Raw genomic sequence first — 18,416 nt, 5'->3', positions numbered from 1 at the left:
AAATCCAATTCAGTCTTACTTTAACCAGTATTTATTTATTGTATTTATTGTAAAACCAATGGGGAGTCACTCACATGATTAAAAACATAACAATTAATATAATTTATATATTCATAAATAATATAAAAAAATAAAAATAAATATTAATAAATAAATTAATAAATTGGACACTATTATAGATGGTGAAAGTAATAATAATAATAAAAATAATAATAATAATAATAATTATTAATACCTGTAATAGTCTATACTTTACAAAAACTACTAACAAAAATAACATAAATATTCAAAAAATAGGTTTACTGTCCAAATATATGCGTCCTTGTCCTTTGGTGATGTATTTGTCTGCTGTGATGTATAGCGGACAGGGTGTAGATAAATTTAATCCGCCGTGCAGTTAAGGTCATGATGGAAAGCACTTTAAATCATTGTGGTTGACTTTAATGGTAGCCACCTCGGTTTGCTTTACATTTCCTCTTTGGCCTCGGTCAGCCATTACATTTGCATTTACATTTTTTATGACTGCTATTAAGTATCTGAGGTTTTTGATTTTCAAATGAGTTGCCTGCTTCTTAACTTAGGGTCAATACGACCATTAACACCCCATAAAATAGCCCAGATCTGCTGGCCTGCTTGACTTTCACCACACTTGCGTAAAAGTTTGAGAAGAACATTTAGAACTTCCATGAACCTCCTAAATGCTGACCTCAGTAGGGTCATCTGTCTTTGGCGTAGTTTGCATGGTCATTCCCATGATTTTTTCCTAACATTTTGTTGACTGTGTTTTGAGCATCTCGATAAGTAAGAAGAACCTTCAGGACAGCTGACCAAATAATTAATAATTCACTTGAGGTGGACAAATTGAAGGGGAAATATCCTAAGACCACAGTGAAGAGTCTTCTCTTCTGTATTTTCTGCTCCAAACATTTAGCTCTATTAACAGAATTAATGAGAACTCCTTTCATGTCTGAAGAGCTTCCATACAGAACCCAACAATCTGCCAAGATAATACAGTTTCCGACAAACAAAACAAATAAAAAAATATCAGAAACTTCAGAAATGCATTTTTGGAAAATGAGGTCTTATTTTAGATTTTTTGATGTTATTATATATTTCATTTTATTGCTTTTCTTCCCAAGCAAACAAAATATTATATACAGCAGGATTTACTAAATCTTTATAGATTGATCTTCTTAGTACTGGGTAAAAAAATATTAATATAGGAACAAAAGTATCTAGGCCTTTCATACATTGTCATACAATATGTTTCTATATAAACTGCTAAAACATCTCCCGGCGCGTGGATTTAGGGAAAATAGGTAAATGGCAGATGCATTTCAACATAGAAAATTGTAATATTATGCATTTGGGGAAGAAAAATTAACATTTTAATTATATATATGTAATGGCGCCTTATTAACGAAGTTTGCTAGGATCGGGGAGTAGTTCTCACTAAGACTTTTCAGCGGTGAACACTGTCTGGCAGTTGCTTCAGAGATAAGTGAATTGATATAATTTATTAAAGAGTATTGAGCATACAGGATGAAGTCAAACTATTGCATCTTCGTGTTGGCAGGGGGGGCACCTCTGAAATTAGGATCTTGGATCTTATACCTTAATTCTCCCAGTTGTTTGCTCTGATTTACATATTTTCACCTCTACCTGAAACCTTTTACTTGCAATTCCACAAATGGCCACCGGGGACAATCAAGAACTTTAGAGGCAATGGTTAAGCAATGGCTGCATCCTCTGCGTAATCCTGTTATGGGTATTCTATGCAGTCCCTTCTGGGAAGCATATGTCGGACAGAACAGAACAGTGCACATTTGTCATGTATTCTGCCAGATATTTCTTGGGATATTACGTTACTGTGCCGCTTGACCAGGCTTGCACCCAGGTCCAACGATTGCCAGTTCCTTGATTTCTTTACGCGCGCCTATCATGCAAACACAACATCTGCAGCCGGAAATCACATTAGAAATATGATAGCATAATATGGTTTGACATTTTTTGTGTGGTTTTAGTGTAGCCTGTTGGAAGGGTTAAGCAGACACCAGCCTCCTCCCATTACTATTTTCAGGCATGATACTCAAGACACCGTCTATCCTTATTCCTATTCAATCATCAAAAAAAAAAAAAAGCTTTTAGCAAAGTCTCGATTTTCATTGCTCGCGGAGAATAAGAGCGAGGCAGCCCTAGTCCCCAGATTCAATATGAAGAGGTTGCATTATGTGCAAGAAGAAGCAGATGCTTGGGGAATTGCATCCTTCCCATAGGTCAGGCCGTTCTTTGGAAAAACAAAGCAAAAAAAAAAAATTATGAAGAAGAAGGAAGCTCTTTATTTCATCAACGCATAAATATTTTAGGGGGGGTGAACACAACAGATCTGCCACTTTTTAAGGACCTGGAAATGTGGCTATTGTAAAGGTTCTTGAGTTTTAAATATGTGACATGAAAGCAAAAAAAAAACAAGAAAAAAAAAACCCATCTAATTGGATATAATCCTGTTAGGACAAATTCAGCTTAGCTCATCTCCCGGGAAGCAGATACCGGGCAATGTGACACGTATTAATGAAACATCTCCTAAAAATTATACCATCTGTTCTTTTTGCTGATTGTAAAAAAAAAAAAAAAATTTAAGCCAACGCATTTATGGTTGTATGCCGAAGACTATTGTTTTCAAATAATAAGCTACTGAAATGGAGTCCCACTAATGCGGCGAACTCTTGAGGTGACATTTCTGTTCATTAACTCTTTCAGGCAATGTGTCTTTAATCCTAACATTCGAAAGCCAGGGCATTGTGTGAAGACATGTTTACGTAAAGCGTAAAAAAAACAAAAAAAAGAAACAAAATGATAAATTGACAAAACATCGTTAAAAAAAGAGGGAAAAAAAGATAAGGACAGGTTGATTTTTTAAAATAATTGGAGCAAAAAAATCTGTATTTTATGTGGGTTTTGTTTTTAAGGCTAAACAATTTTTTTATGAATTTTTTTCTTAATCCTTTTTTTTTATACAAAAGAGAATTAGTGCTGTTAGTATAATTGAATGTAATCAATTGGTATTATATATATCACTGTATATATATTTATGTATCATAATCCACCAAAATGTAGTTTTATTACGAATTTGCTATTAAGCATTAAAATATGCATACAATATCCCTTTTTGAGATGCCTTTGGCAGCAACCCACCAAAAAAATACTACTAAAGTATTAATGCTCCCTGAAAATAAACTGCCGCACACCTGAAAAAACATAGATGTATTGGTTTAATGTATCTTATAGTTTCCAAATAAGCATCCGCTAAATGAATCTATATTATCAGTAAATTATATATATATATATTCTAAATTATATATATATATATATATACCGGTATATACTGTACATGGCCCGGACTGGCCATCTGGTACACTGGACAAATGCCGATTGGGTGCTGCAGATATCCAGCCGTCGGCCGCACTTATGTCATCAGGGGCCAGTGGCCTTAAAGTGCCAGGGCCGCCTAGTCATCGGCAGTCGTGCCCTGCATATATATATATATATATATATATATATATATATATATACATATATAGATATATTTTTATTAGATATGCATATCTCCGGTATGGAAGGCCAGACTCCTGTTTATATAGATCTGTTCCAGTACCAGGAGCAATTAGCAGGACCTAAGTGATTTCTCGTCGAAGGGGGGGAATGTGTGTTCTGATGGGTGGAGGAGCCGCTTGTATGTACATGCATCTCGGAGGGGATCACTGAGCAGTCAATGAAGTATTGCAAGACCTGGCAAGCTCCCAACACCCACAGGCAATGTTTTGTGGTTCCTCTGTATTCCTGAGTAATTACACCGGGGACTTCGGATGTGATGGAAATAGCCTTCATTATAAAAGTCTGACAGGTAGCAGCTGTGATGGCTACCAGGGTGATGATGAAAAAAAAAATCAAACAGACCCCTTCAGCCTATAAATCCATGTTGGCCACACAATAGTCAGATTAAGTGATGTTTTTTATGATTTAGCCGCATATATTAATGGTCCTGCATTTTAACAAGGGTCAGCAGTGCATGCAATTATTCTTATTGACGAGCTCACGGACTGTTGCCTCCTCTGGGTGCAGAGAGAGATTCATGAAACATCTACCTGTTTGGCTATGCTTTGGAGAAACCACCTTTTTTAAATCTAATAGTGATACCTATTGGGTATTTTGATCAGGGTCCTGGATTTCAGTCTGATCGGATGGGGGCCGAAAGCAGGTCCAGCAACCTGTGGTCACCGGCTGGATACATGCGGCCTCGAGCTGCTAGAGCATAAAAGTGTAACATCATTTAGTAGACATTGGCGTAAAGTCTCTGGATGCTTGATCATCCCTAGTCTGGGCTTTATGTTAAGGGAATGAACCGGGAGGTTGTGGTCCTCTAGCATCATCTAACACAACTCGTGGTTAAGTCTACCCAATGTATACCCAAATACAATCCTTCCTGTGAAAATCCTGATTGGGGATTTAGCAGCTATAACAGCTTCCGCTCTTCTGGGAAAGTTTCCACGAGATTTTGGAGAGTTTCTGTTGGAATTTTTGCCCTTTCAACCAGTAGAGCGTTTGTGAGGTCCGGCGCTGATGTTGGACGAGACGCCCGGCTCACGATCTCCGTTTCAGTTTCTCCCAAAGGAGGATGGGCTTGAGGTCAAGTTCTTCCACACCAAACTCATCCCACCATGTCTTTATGGAGCTTGCTTTGTGCGCTGGGGCCACAGTCATACTGGAATAGAAAAGGGCCTTCCTCAAACTCTTCCCACAAAGTTGGAAGCATTGTCAAAAATGTCTTGGTATGTCTTCTTCAGCATATATAGAATAAGCGGTAATATTCCAAACCTTAGCGTATCAACAATGGACCAGTTTAGCACCAATTGCATTACCTGTTCCCAGTTAGGGGCATAATTGTCTTCATGGTTTTAAGAAGCTCATTGTCTTGAGACTCCAAGCATAAAAAGAAATGTTCCATCCTGAAGGATCTTAATTTGTAATCACTTGTTCATCATTCTATCTAAGAAAATGGCAAATATTCTTCAACGGGGCACAAAAGATTCAGTGAAAATCGACGTGCATACCATGTATGAGTTTGCAAACCTGATTGTTTAGGTACCACACTCCTCCCCACGTCTTTAGGATTCCAGATTACGCAGCGATATAAATGTTAATTGATAGAATTCTCAATTTATGGTTGGTTTTGGCGCTCGAGCACCATGTCTGACCCTCCTGGTCTAGGGCGTGTTATTGAGTTTGCGAATAATTCCCTAGGAGACAAATTCTCTCCACCGTAACAAAACAATCTAATGAATAGTAAATCAGTGGAAAAAATAGTACTACGCACTCTCCTCCTGCTATATTCCCCCCATAACACAACCAAGGGGGGATTCCTTGCTAGGCTAAGCACAGCTGGAATGGTGGCAACCAATTATGAGATGATTAATGGGGGACGATAACACCACTTGTTAATGAGACCCAGAGATGGAAAACCCAGATGCGATGACACTAACTGCTTAATTATTGACTGGAGATTGATTGCCTTTTCCCTACAGTCCTAAGGCACGGGTGCATTGTAGTGTGTCGTGTCAGAAGACGTAATGTGATGTTAACTAATTCACCGGCTACACCAGCGCTGACGCCATGTGCTAAAATTACTCGGCCGTAGCAAAGCGATGGGGACGTCAGTTATGGAAGCGAAAATTATGGCCACGGTGACGAGATTCAGGTTATTTTATGTGTTCAAAAACACATTCATTGAAAGGATCCATTGCAAAAAAATTATTTATTTTCACATTTCTGCTGATTTTCCTGTGAATATTTTAAAGCGAATAGAGTGAATTACATTCTAAAGAAATATTTAGAATAATCTATTAGAACAATATAATATTATTATTTATTTTTTTATTATTATTTTTTTTACAATATATTATTATTATTATTAATATTATTATAATTCTTTTTTTTTTAAATGTATTTATTTTTTATTATTATTATTATTATTATTTTACAATATAATATTTGCCAGCATGCACCTGATACCTTCTTCCTGATTGCGAGGTTCCTGGCACATAGAGCGACACCTATCAATTGTGTAAAATAGTTTAACGTTTGGAAATCATTTGGAATTCAGAATATCTCAATTTTCAAATTACGAGCTGGTCAATAAACACTTCTTTAAGTTAAATAGATACACTGGTGCATTAAAAGAGTTATCAAAAAATGAGGCATGTGTTAAATCTAATAAAATTCTAACAAATACACAAATAGTTGTGCAAAAATCATCTGCTTTAGACAACTATAATTCAGTATTTAAATTCAGAGCGATTTATATATTACTTTTACCTCATTATAATATGTAGTTCTCGTCTGGGAATCTGTTTATTAAAAGTTTGTAATTGAGTGGTGCTACCGAGGGATTGTATTTTTATTTTTAAGGAAAAATGTATTTTATTGTATACAAATTGGGGCATGAATTATGTAGTTATTGGAGTTGGCGACTTATACTTCTTTCTCATATAAATACTTTCCTGCTGCCTCTACTGTAACGTGGAAGCTTCAATACACAAACGTCATGCAAATGCCCAGTAGCAGCAGCCTATCGCCTATATGGTAGCAAAACATAGCATATATGTGATTGGCTGCTGCTACACCCATTGATTTCAATGGGAGCTCATCTAGACTAGGAACTCTTCTGACCATGTGCAAGAACCATGCCATGCTATGTGTGCAGGGCCATAACGTCTATGGAGCGAGAAGGGCAGCTGATCCAAGTTCAACAGGATGAGGGGCGCACTTAAGCTGCCTGGTGGTAATGTTATCTCTGCTTCCTTCCACTAACATAAACAGATGTGACAGATGGAGGACCTCCAACCCTGACTCCAAGGCGCCAAAAGTCCTAGTTACTGGTCTATATGAGTGAACTACACCGTGGAACTCATACATAGAGGTCCACAGTAGGCTTGTGCATTCGGATTCATTGGAATCTCTGAAAATGAGTCTAGACTCCCCCATGAAATGCACCAAAACAAAGCAAAAAGCTAAAAATTTTAATTTCACTCCTTGAATGTCTCCCTACCTTCTCTACTGACAACTTCCACTTCCCTGTCTTGCAGCTCTGCTTCGGTGTCTTGCATCTTCTTGGTCTTTTTCCTCTTCGTTCCTCTCTCTTCTTTCTTCACCTAGATCTCCGCGGACATAACCTCCCGGGGGAAAACTTCATTGGAGGGTCGGGGACATCACTGGAAGCTCTGTCATTTTGCGCCACGATAACCTCGTGTGCACTTCTATCAAAATGCAGAGCTTCTGGTGACGTCCTCTCCCCGCAGAGATGTGGACGAAGAGAGAAAAGAGAAGACAGGAGAAAACAGAACAAGAAGATGTAGAACAAGAAGACGCGAGAGAGAGATAGAGAGAGTGAACTAATGCACCCATGCCCCCTTTTTTTTGGCCTTTTGAAATGTTGGGAGGTTGGTTAGATACATGATTGAAAAAATAATTCCACGCTGTGAATTATAATATAATTTATTATTATGTACAATTACTGCACGCTTCCAAGATTTATTCATTATATCTCCATTACCATCACCCTTCCCAGAAAACCTATCCACACGCAGGTTTTGTTTTGTACAGCTAGATGTATAGAATGCGTTGGGTTTGGCTGGTAACCGCAAAACAGACCAATAAAACCTATATCCAGAAGAATTGGAATTCCGCTGAAATGTAGGCAATATCAATTCTTCATTTTTATTGCACTCAAACACTCTACATATAGCAGCTCCTTCAATGCTGGAGGTAATGCTTCCACCGAGAAACCAACGGCCTTGCCCAGCTGTCATCTTTGGATAAGGTCTAAAAAGTCCAGAAAGGGCTTTTGGCATAAAGATTCCTAATTGCTGCTGATATTCAATAATAATGGAAACAAATGATTGTTGGGGGGACATCTATAACAAGTTTACTGCAAAATACAATGAGGCCACGCAAGAAACTGAACTGTAATGCACTTATCAAACTCTGAACATCGGGGGGAGGGGGGGCTTTTGGCTTCGGTATTAAAAAATAGGTGCTGGAATGATGAAAATCTAGAAGATAGTGATTGAATTCTTTAGATTTTTCTTCTTAATTGCCACCGGTCCAAGGTACGATGTTGCATGCAATGACCTTACTCACTCATACAACCATACACTAATGGCGTTTCACCAAAAAGACCAATTACTAAACAAACTTGAAGACTTGAGAAAGACAACACAGTCCACAATGGGGAATTATTTTTTTTATCGAGCGCCTACAGAAAGGACCTATACCACAGTATCGTTCTAGGATACCCTGGATGTCCGTTAGACCTCGTTCACTTACATGGAGATATTTTGGAGTTCCATATTACTCCCTAGGGAAGTAACACTCTATATCGATCTATATTATACTATGTCTTTTACGTCATTTTAGAAAATAAGTAGAAGAATGAAGGAATTTGAGAAGCGGTCGTGTGACCAATTAGGTTTTTACGGTAATCGCAATCATGGCAAAGTCACATATTCCTGTTTCCGATACAAGTTCGAGCATTCGCATTGTAACGTACATTAATCTAACTCCGATAAAATGCACCTTTTTTTCCGTTTGTTATTGCTTACACACCTATAGAAGTGATAGACTTTAGAACACACATGCCCCGTGGCATCTACACAAGTAACAAGCAAATAACTGATACCAGAAACAGAATGGGCCCTTGGACACCACAATTTTGGGGGAATTCATTTTTTAGGGGGGGGAGATGGTGGGGCACTCAAAAGGCACGGCCTTTTTTCCCCAGACATATAATAAATATATATTTAATGAACAGAAAGGAAGCCACTGTGATCATGTGATTTAACGTGGGTGATTTGACAACATCAGTCGCCTCTCATTCCATTGCTTGTCTCAAGGTTGTAGTTGAGACATTACTATTTTTATATTCATATTTTTGTTTTTCATGTTCAAGATAAGTCCCTTTCGGTAGCTGTCCCATATAAATAGGGATCTTTGCCTTGGTCCTGAATAAACTCTTCTTTTTTCTCCCAATCGGCTGCCCATCCGCCATTGGCAAAGCTTGTGCTCTTGGTGGCGCCGTAGCTGCCATAGCCGCCATAACTCTGGGGTTGTTCTTCACTTTCCTCGGCTAATTCATCTTCGTGGATGAATCCACATTTTTCTTCATGTATTTCCTCTGGTTCTGCCCATGGCTGCTTTTCTCCCGAGGCAAATAGTCCATAGAAAATAACCCCACCATAGTGAACAAGGGAAGCAATAAGGAATACGTATTGCCACTCCTCCCGGGTCTACAGATAAACATTAAAAACAGCAGAATTAGAACATTCATATTCATTTTCCAATGAATATATCAGCGGAAATGCTATATGTGCCCGAGAAGGAAGTGAAAGCCAACTTTAATGGTGTTTGTTTGAAAGTAGTCAACATTTCAGCAAAAATATCATGTTTATTTATACATTGCGGCCCACATTATCCAGACAGTGCCATTTTAAAATGTATCCATGCCAACCCACCATAACTCAATTTGCATATCTTCCTGATATCCTATCTGGCTGCGGGAGAAGTTGGTGGAATGGGCCATCTTCTCCTTGGCATCTCATAAGGGTTGGGAACAACTCCAAGGCAAAGGTTTATTCTCCATTGCCACATGGCCTCTTTCAATTGTCAGGACATAGGGCTACAACATTGTACTTCCTTGAATGGGCGTCAAAGTGGCTGCCCCCTTTTGGCTTTGGGTCTAGTTTAATGTGTTATCCCTGAAGTTCCTACTTCCATTTACTCATTTAAGTTGTTACCTTGTGCTTTGTCATGGCTCCCACGATCAAGGGACAGACCATCCCTGATAATGTTCCTACACCATTGGAGATACCCATGAGAATACTGGCGTAGCGAGGGGCAATGTCTAAGTGGTTCACATTAAAACCTAAAACAAGGAAACACGCAAAACATTATTTTTATAGTTATGGCTACCATTAATGCAATAGTATAAGGCATCTTTATCGTTTAGCACCACTGTTAATCATAATGCTGAATTACACATTTACAGACAGCCAGTGTGGTTTAAAATTTCTAAATTATTAAAAGATGGAATAAAGACATACCTGATATAGCAAAGCCACTAAATCCTACAGCCAAAACAAGAAACGAGATAGCCACCCCTCTTGTATGGGAATAGCCTACAACTAACAGAAGAGTTGCCTCCATTCCAAAACCTTTGGGAAATAAACACAGGTTAGCCATGTGAGTTATAGTGGAAACAATGCAACAACAATCATGTTATTTTCTTGTTGCATTCTTTCATATCCAACAGTTTAATGAGCTAACCAGGGCCAACCTCACCATATAGGAGACCAAGGAAACCAGCTGTTGGTCTACAGTTGGGCAGGCAGAAGCTGTACAAGCAAAGCTAGAGGGAGAACCAGACTCAGGACGCAGCTTGTAAAGCCAAGGATGAGCTGAAGGCAGACCTGACCATGGCATAGGTAAAGCCCAAAGGACCAGAATCACAAAAGGGACTAGGCATATTGGTAGGCTGGACTGTAGCACACACTCAATCCCTCTTAATGGCCAAATCCATGAAAGGTCTTCTGTTAGAGCCCAGCTCACCAGTCTACATGTTGGGCACCCAACAGGTGTGGACACCACCAAAATATGCTGTGGACCAGAGTAAGCGTACATGGATTGTAAATCACTTACTATGATGGCAAGAAAGTGCTGCTCGGGCACCTCCAATAATAAACGTTGCCTAAAGGTTTTACCTTAACATTGGTGCGATGTTTGGTATGAAGATAAGACTGCTTTCTGCACTCTGCCTGGGGTGAAGCTATATTGTAGTGCGGAATATGAAAATATTCCATGAGCTTAAATAAATAAAGCCGTACAGCACAAGTGATCTGGTCCAGTCTAAGACAACCTTCTCACGTGTTTGGCTGTAGGAAATTGGGTATATCTTTACTTTCCTGATATGGAATCCGATTTAGCTCACAGAGAAGAGGAATCCTTTCATTAGGCTTGTTGACTTACCACCACAGTTCATCATCTTTCGCACGTTGGTTGTAGACATAATTCTCTTGCTGCGTAGAAAATCAGCAATTTGTCCTCCGATGGGCACCACAATAGTCATAACCAAGTGTGGTAAGGCTGATAGAAGTCCAACCTTTCAATGAGACAACAGAATTTGAATTTTGACCAACATTGTTGCAAATACTCCTGAAATAAACCTTACAAACAACTACAATTTGAATACAGTTATGGTGAGAGTATAGGGTTATCTGAGTAGGCTACATATAGGAGTAGATGTAGATAACTGTTATACTTCTGTGTATATCTGGTAAGTGTTTACTATTCTAGAGCACTTCATGATGACAAAGGGTAAATTATATAAATATATCAGTTGAGTGCCGAAAGCCCTTTACCCTTTACTAATATGGGTATGGATGATGCCTTCTTTACATTGACTCTTCAATATGTGCAGTACCCAGCCTACTGCCATCTAAAAGATGAATATGCCTCGACTAATCAGTTCAATACATTTATTACCAAAATTCTCTCTTGCAACATTTTGTTCCAAAAATATCTGAGCTCAAGAGATCATTTTTTCATCCAACGAGACCAGAGATTTCTGGCAAACCCAACAAAGGAATGAGTGGGTACTAAATCTGCCAAGTGAACATACCTTACTGATTTCAAAACCAAACACTTCTTCAAAGTAAGCAGGCTGACTGATGAGCAGGAGATAGAAGGTCCAACTACGGCAAAAATTTGCAACAATGATGGCGTAGACAGGCATAGAGGTGAAGAACTTCCTCCACGGGGCCTTGAATTTCTGTAAAAAAGAAGCATTAGGGTTTTTGGGGTTTTTTCACCTGGTATTTTAGCTACTTTTTCACAGTTCCAAGAACACTGTTTTGTTTTTAATTCCGTTCTCACCCGTTACAGAATATACAAAAGCAACTGACCGCCAGTGGGTTCATGAAGCCCATACTTTCGCCAATGCTCTCCTCGATATATTTCCGTTCCTCCTCCGATATGGTAGGATGTTGTGCTGGGCTTTCATAAGATACAAGAATCCAGAACATGTACCACGTGATGCCGAAGCTCCCTAACAATAGGACAAACACAATTTAAGAAATTTGTAATGAAACGGAGAACCTGATTATATCTTCCTGGCCATCTACTTACCGTACACATAGAACACAGAGCTCCACCCCGAGTACTGTACTAATACTCCAGCCAAGGGCATCGCTACCACCGCTCCAGCATAAGAACCTACAAAAGAATACCTTAAGTTACTTCTTGAAGGTAGAGAGGTCAGATAGGACAACTGTGGACCCAGGCGAATGCCTTAGAACCTTTCAAAACAACAATACAAAAGGATAATGCTGCATTATTGATATTGAGTCTTTAGTTGATGTTGATATATTTTATTTCTTTGTAAAGTTACAAATATTCTGGAAGCTCAGGGGTCTCTCTTTATGGATACTTCCATCTATTTCTACAAGAAAAAGCAACATCTTCAATGAAAGACCCCAAAACTCTATAAGTAGGTGCATATCGGTAATCGCACATGCCTTGTCACTTTAAGAGGGTGTACATATGTTACGTGAATATTACATTACCGCAGAATGCAGTGGTGGCCAGTCTGCTGCGCTCCAAGGGTGGTGCCCACTTACTCCAGATGCCGTGGCACGCAGGATATGTTACCCCCTTTAAATCATTACAAATAAAGATATCAATACTTGCGTGTTACCTGTAACATTAGTGAATGCCAACAGAAATGGACATTATCCTACCTGTCCAGTATACCAGTACCAGGGTGGAGCTCATCTCCATTACGCAGCTGCACAATTTGTGCTTCGATACAGATGCATTTGCTGAAACTACCTTTACCACCTCTTTGGATGTCTCTCTAGCTGAATTGCGATAATACTACTAGGTACTCAGTATTTGAACCCCCTTAGGGTCATCTAATTTAGGAAGTTCCCAGGTGTGGATGTTGCTAACTAAAGATGGTGAAAAAGCATAGAGATTTGGTCAATCCCTATCATTTCACTCAGGGGTTCACTGAGGCACCCGAGCACCCTTTTAACAGGGTAACTAGCAGGGTTAGAAGGGTGGCAGCACATGGTAACGTGGTGAGGGTGGCAAAGCCGTCTGAGCTGCATAGATAATGGGAGAGGGTGACAGTAAGAGTGTCTGTATGCATGTACAGTATGCATGTGTAAGGTGTTAGAATGAGTGTATGTGTCAGCATTTGGTGTTAGCATGTGTCTGTAAGTGTTACAGTATGATGCCTATTGATTCTATGTTACTATATGGCAGCAGAGTGTGTATGTTAATGTGTGGTGTTATCATGTGTGTGTAAGTGTATGGTGTTAGCGTGAGCTTATGTCCCTGAGTATGGCGTTAATGTGTCCTGTGGTAGCCTAGGGTAAGAGGTATTAGGGAGAGTAGAGTGTGTGTATGTGTAACTGTATGGTGTTAGAATGAGTTTGTATGTTAGCGTGTGTGTATTGGTTACTACGGGGGCTCCGAAGACATAATGCTCCCAGGCGCCACTAACCATAGGCTCATCCCTGAATTCACTGTTGCTAAAATGCAAATTTCCCTAGTCAATATGAATGTTATTACATACACAAATTGAACCGCCATGGCTTGATAACATCTAGTAAGATAATGATTACAATAACTGAACACAATTATAATAATATAAATCAGGTAATTATATTACCTCTACTAGTCCTTGCAGGATCCTCACAAATATAACACACCCGTAGTGAACTTTTGCCGCAGACGGAATCAGCATGTTTAACGTCGAAGTTGCCACAATGGCAAATCCGAAGACTCTGCCGGAAAAGAGAGAGATTTTTTCAAATCATAAGACCGGTATACAATGCTAAAAAAAATAAAAAATTAAAAAAATATATATATATAAAATTAATTCCCTTTAAATAATCTCAGGAATATTTCAGATCCTGATTTTGTACAGAAAACTCTAATAAAGTAGAATATATATATATATATATATATATATATATATACCGTATGTATATAAAAGAAAATACCTTTCATACACTGATAGAGCCCTGATGTTTTTCACGCCAACACAATTTCGTTTGAAATGCAATCGTTTGTGAAAAATTGAAAAATCCAATGAACCTTTTTTGGATTTACGTTATAAGTGCTCGATAACAGGGCTCTTTATTTTTGAACCCGTCTTCAAGCAGGGACATCTTTAACTCAAGACTATTTAAGGTTAACTAAGAGCATTTGATGAAATGCTGTATTAATCCCTTCCCTGCTAGATAATCTCTCCCCTGTCTGGATAATCCCTTCCTACCGGAGAACTCGCGTTGCTTTGAATGTGTGTTTTTTTGGGGGGGGCCTTCCGGCATGAAAGCCTCAATGGGGAGAAGTACCTTCACGGTGTTTAGGACCAGAACCTCAGCCTGAGTTGTCCATGAGCCAAGAAATCCTCTGCGAGGAGAGGAGAAAATTACCATAACATGGCTCAGAGGTGATATTATTGATTTCCCCCGGACTTCTTCATACGTTTGGCTAATGAACGCTCGGCTATTGAATCGGTCAGAAAGGCATTCTAACCGGGCAATTACAGAGGGTATACTCTGCCTAAGTCGTACGATGTGACTGATACAAACTCATGTTTGTTGCGAAACGTTGTCCACCATACTATGCATGTATTTATCTATCACGGTAATCAATAACGTATGGAAAGCTACATGTGATATATGGGCATGATATCAACACGGGTGTCTCTGTCATAAATCTGAATTGTGACAAAATTTTGTGTCTGTGCGAACGTAGATAAACACCCAGAAAAAGACCATTTTAAGGAAATATTAAAGTGATCACATTTTCTGAGTGTATTCTAACGCTGCATTACAGGATTGGCCTTGAAAAGCAGGCATTCGGCCTACTTCGGCAGTAACTACAGAAAAACCACCGCCGAGCACAAAAACGGGCAGAAACAGGCCGTCAAACCACGTGTGACATTTCCTGAACCTTGTTCCCAGTTTATAAATTGGCGGCAAACAAGGTTTTTCCTGCAAGAGTTTCCCTTGGGTGGAAAGGGCAACTTTCGGGCCCTTTTTTTAACAAATAAAGAAAAAAAACGTTTCAATGCGTTCTATTAGTTCCCTGCTGTTAGCTCTACTCAAGGCAAGAAATAATTATAGTAATAAAATGGATCAAACCTCAGAAGCCAAACTTTTATATATATTTTCCAAACACAAAGGGAAACAGTCACACCTAGGGACCCCCCCACACACTTTTTATAAATGCGTGTGCAGACATTTTCTCTAATTTATTTCAAAAAGCCTAGTGGTTTTTCACACATGGGGGAAAAAATCACAGTTTTACGGATCATCGCTTAAAATATCTGAAATTCTCAGGAGATAATGTACACGGTATTGTTTCTACGATATATTGCGACAGGTTGTTAATTACAAAATAAAACCTGTATCAAAGCGTTACGTTGGTGTCATCCAAAGAAAGGCAAAGACGGGATAGGTAGGGGAGAAAAAATGAAGAATTGTGGAAGTAAATATAGAAAAAAAGATACCTCTGGTAACAATTTTACACTAAGAACTATCAAAAGTCATTAGCATACCTGGGAACTCTCATGGTCTGACCTTGAGTGTCAGGATTTCTGCCCCAATCTCAGGTTCTCAGAGTGAAGGAACCATATATAAGATTCCCAGTTGGTGCATTTGCACCCAGCAAGCTTTGGTTGATGTTGCTGCTTGAATGCAGGTAACTCAATGAAGTGTATCTTTACACAAGTCAAGGTTTCCATGAGGACTGACATTTAGAGCCATTTGGGCAACGCATTTGGCGAGTCACTACATAGAATCTTCATGATGGGCTATTAAAGGGTTATAATGCCATGTTGGAAGTTGCCAGGGATGGTAATTATACATATGGCGCTCTTGGTGTAGGTGGCTGACATAGCAGGCATTATAGACCCATGCAGGTTGACCATTAGCCCCACACTGTGAATTATTTCTGCAGGCACAATAGGCCTCCTTGGCATTATCACGCGGCTGTTGGGATTAACATGGTTTACAAAGGGTTGAGATGTCGCTGATGTCTCACAATTAAATATATCGCCTCTGCTTCTCACCTCCTTCGCTCCTTTCTCTAACACTAAGCCGGGCCTGCTGCGAAAGACAATAAATGAGCTTGTGTGAGAAGTCTTCAGCTTAGTCTTTTTGATTAGAAACATGTCAGGAACATTCTGCCGCTAGAAGTGTTCAGGAATAGGATCCTCTTCCGTCATGTGTTTGTACTGATGGATTTTAATGAAATGTCTCACCTTGAATCAATCTGCTATTATTAACTCAACGAGATGCAATCATTTGTAAGGAATGGAGCTCGCCCATCACGGATTCTGCCAGGCGCCCGTAACATCTGTCTCTTTCTTACCACAGTATTCCTCATTAACTCGAGTGCCCATCCCATTCATACCCAGTTTCAAGGACGTTTTTACCATATTGGAGCAATACAAGGACAGTATAACCTCAAGATCATTGCTTGAAAATGGCGCCTGGGTTACAAAAATAATACCCCTTCCATCTGAATTTGATGTACAATGAATGTCTGAAGCACGTCAGCAAACTAGTTTCTCCAAAAACCCTACATTGGCTAGCAAATCTTATCAATTTTGGTAAAAAGAAAAATCATAAAATGAAAAATATCACTGAAATGTCTCAGAAACTAGTTACAGTTCAATATTTTCATGTCGCCCTGAAGAAGACATCTTTACATCTCATAATAATCACGTAAACTCTTTTTCTTTCACTTGACCTCACTTTACCGGTTATTAAGTTGAGTTAGAGAAAAGAAGATTTTCCAAAGTGACTGACTACAAAACGTAACAGCACGATTAATAACTTGTCACTTTTCCCAATTAGGAGGAGAACATTTCTTTTGGACAATTTACGAGGCTAGGACTGATATGTTCACAGATGGAGTGCTGTAATGATTATGTCAATATTATTGAACCGTGTTGAAATTAACTCGTCAATGTGTCCGGTCGTTACATCTATTTCCTCCCTTAGTTCCCTAGATGGAGATTGGAGTCTAGCTGTTGGCATCAAGTCTCCATGCATACAAGAACCATGCATGTTCCTCGCATTTAAGTTCTCATATTTAACAATATTTATTAGCTCTAAATTATTCGAGAATATTGAGAACTTTAGGATAGAATTAGAATTGTAGGAGGATGAAAGAAAAACAGCCAAAAGGTCATTCAAGGTCACTACATATCACTCTCCAGCCTTAATCTGAATTATTAATTCCTCCCTCTCTGTAAGCATGTTGTGTTAAAGGTCTTTCGCCCCATTTGCACAGGAGCCGATTTAAAACTAAGCAAATATAAAAATGCTACTTCCACTGATCGGCATTTATGAAACGTTTTCAGACATACTTAATGAGCTAAGTGCTACATAGTTGCATACACCAACGTTATTCAGATCAGATGAAGATGGAGTAGCACCACAAAGGACCTCTACAAAATGGGACCATGTAGGTGAAGCATCATGGCCCGTCTCTGGTGGAATCTCAACTTTCTGGACCACCAAGAGGTATAGATGTTGCCATGTGATCTTCAAAACAATTAATTATAGTAGTGTTTTTATGGTAGTAAACCAAAATATCATTTTTGTAAATGTGATAATGGCATTGGATAAAGGTTGTAGAGACAGAGGTAGGAGGAACGAGGAGGAACGAGGAGGAAACCTGCATTTTACTAGCTAGGCTCACAGACTTGAGCTGTTGCTCATGGAACACGGAAGGCTGAACGTCATTACTCAATGAATGGCGGCTGTTATTTGTTAAGCTACATAGACACAAATGAGAACATATGAAATACACATCATCTATTATTTAATACAACTTCAGCAGACTCACTGGCCATTAAGTCTTAGGAAATGTAGAGATCCGTTTGCTTTTTAGATGGATCTGAAGAAAAGACCTTCTTAATGCGTCTTTGATTCTGCATTTTATGGCAATTACTCAAAGTATCACAATTTACATTTTTTTCTTTCCAGGAAATGATTTGTTTTCAATAGACCAATACATTGTCAGACTTATAGACGTCTAGGTTTATACATCAGTAACTAAAAAATGTGCTTAGTCGGCTTTATCAGCCCTCCGCAAATAGTATAGGAAATACTGGATGTATAAATGTGATCATAACATAAGGAACTACATGGAGAAAGCCTTAATTTCATAATTTATTGGGAAATAGGACAGTATAGGCTATCAGATCTTGTCATTGAGAGGTGATCACCTGGATCTCTCATGATCTAACCCTGTTTGGGGCTAGCCCCAGGATAATACTT

At 39.0% G+C, this 18,416-nt stretch overlaps 1 protein-coding gene across 1 annotated transcript in view; it reads right to left on the bottom strand.

Moving 5' to 3' along the window:
- Positions 1-7,535: 7,535 nt before the first annotated feature.
- Positions 7,536-18,416, bottom strand: part of SLC17A7 (solute carrier family 17 member 7) — a 28,330-nt gene continuing 17,449 nt past the window's right edge. Inside the window, exons 4-12 of the mRNA XM_053451691.1 lie at positions 13,784-13,898; positions 12,672-12,759; positions 12,235-12,321; positions 12,012-12,154; positions 11,729-11,878; positions 11,077-11,209; positions 10,155-10,265; positions 9,849-9,976; positions 7,536-9,341 (exon numbers count right to left, since the gene is read on the bottom strand). Coding sequence (XP_053307666.1) covers positions 9,000-9,341; positions 9,849-9,976; positions 10,155-10,265; positions 11,077-11,209; positions 11,729-11,878; positions 12,012-12,154; positions 12,235-12,321; positions 12,672-12,759; positions 13,784-13,898 — 1,297 coding nt within the window. The 3' untranslated portion in view covers positions 7,536-8,999. The remainder of the gene's footprint in view (positions 9,342-9,848; positions 9,977-10,154; positions 10,266-11,076; positions 11,210-11,728; positions 11,879-12,011; positions 12,155-12,234; positions 12,322-12,671; positions 12,760-13,783; positions 13,899-18,416) is intronic.

The sequence above is a fragment of the Spea bombifrons genome, chromosome 12 (genome assembly GCF_027358695.1).
Source record: "Spea bombifrons isolate aSpeBom1 chromosome 12, aSpeBom1.2.pri, whole genome shotgun sequence".
Taxonomy (NCBI): domain Eukaryota; kingdom Metazoa; phylum Chordata; class Amphibia; order Anura; family Pelobatidae; genus Spea; species Spea bombifrons.
This window is presented reverse-complemented; position numbering and strand designations above follow the sequence as displayed.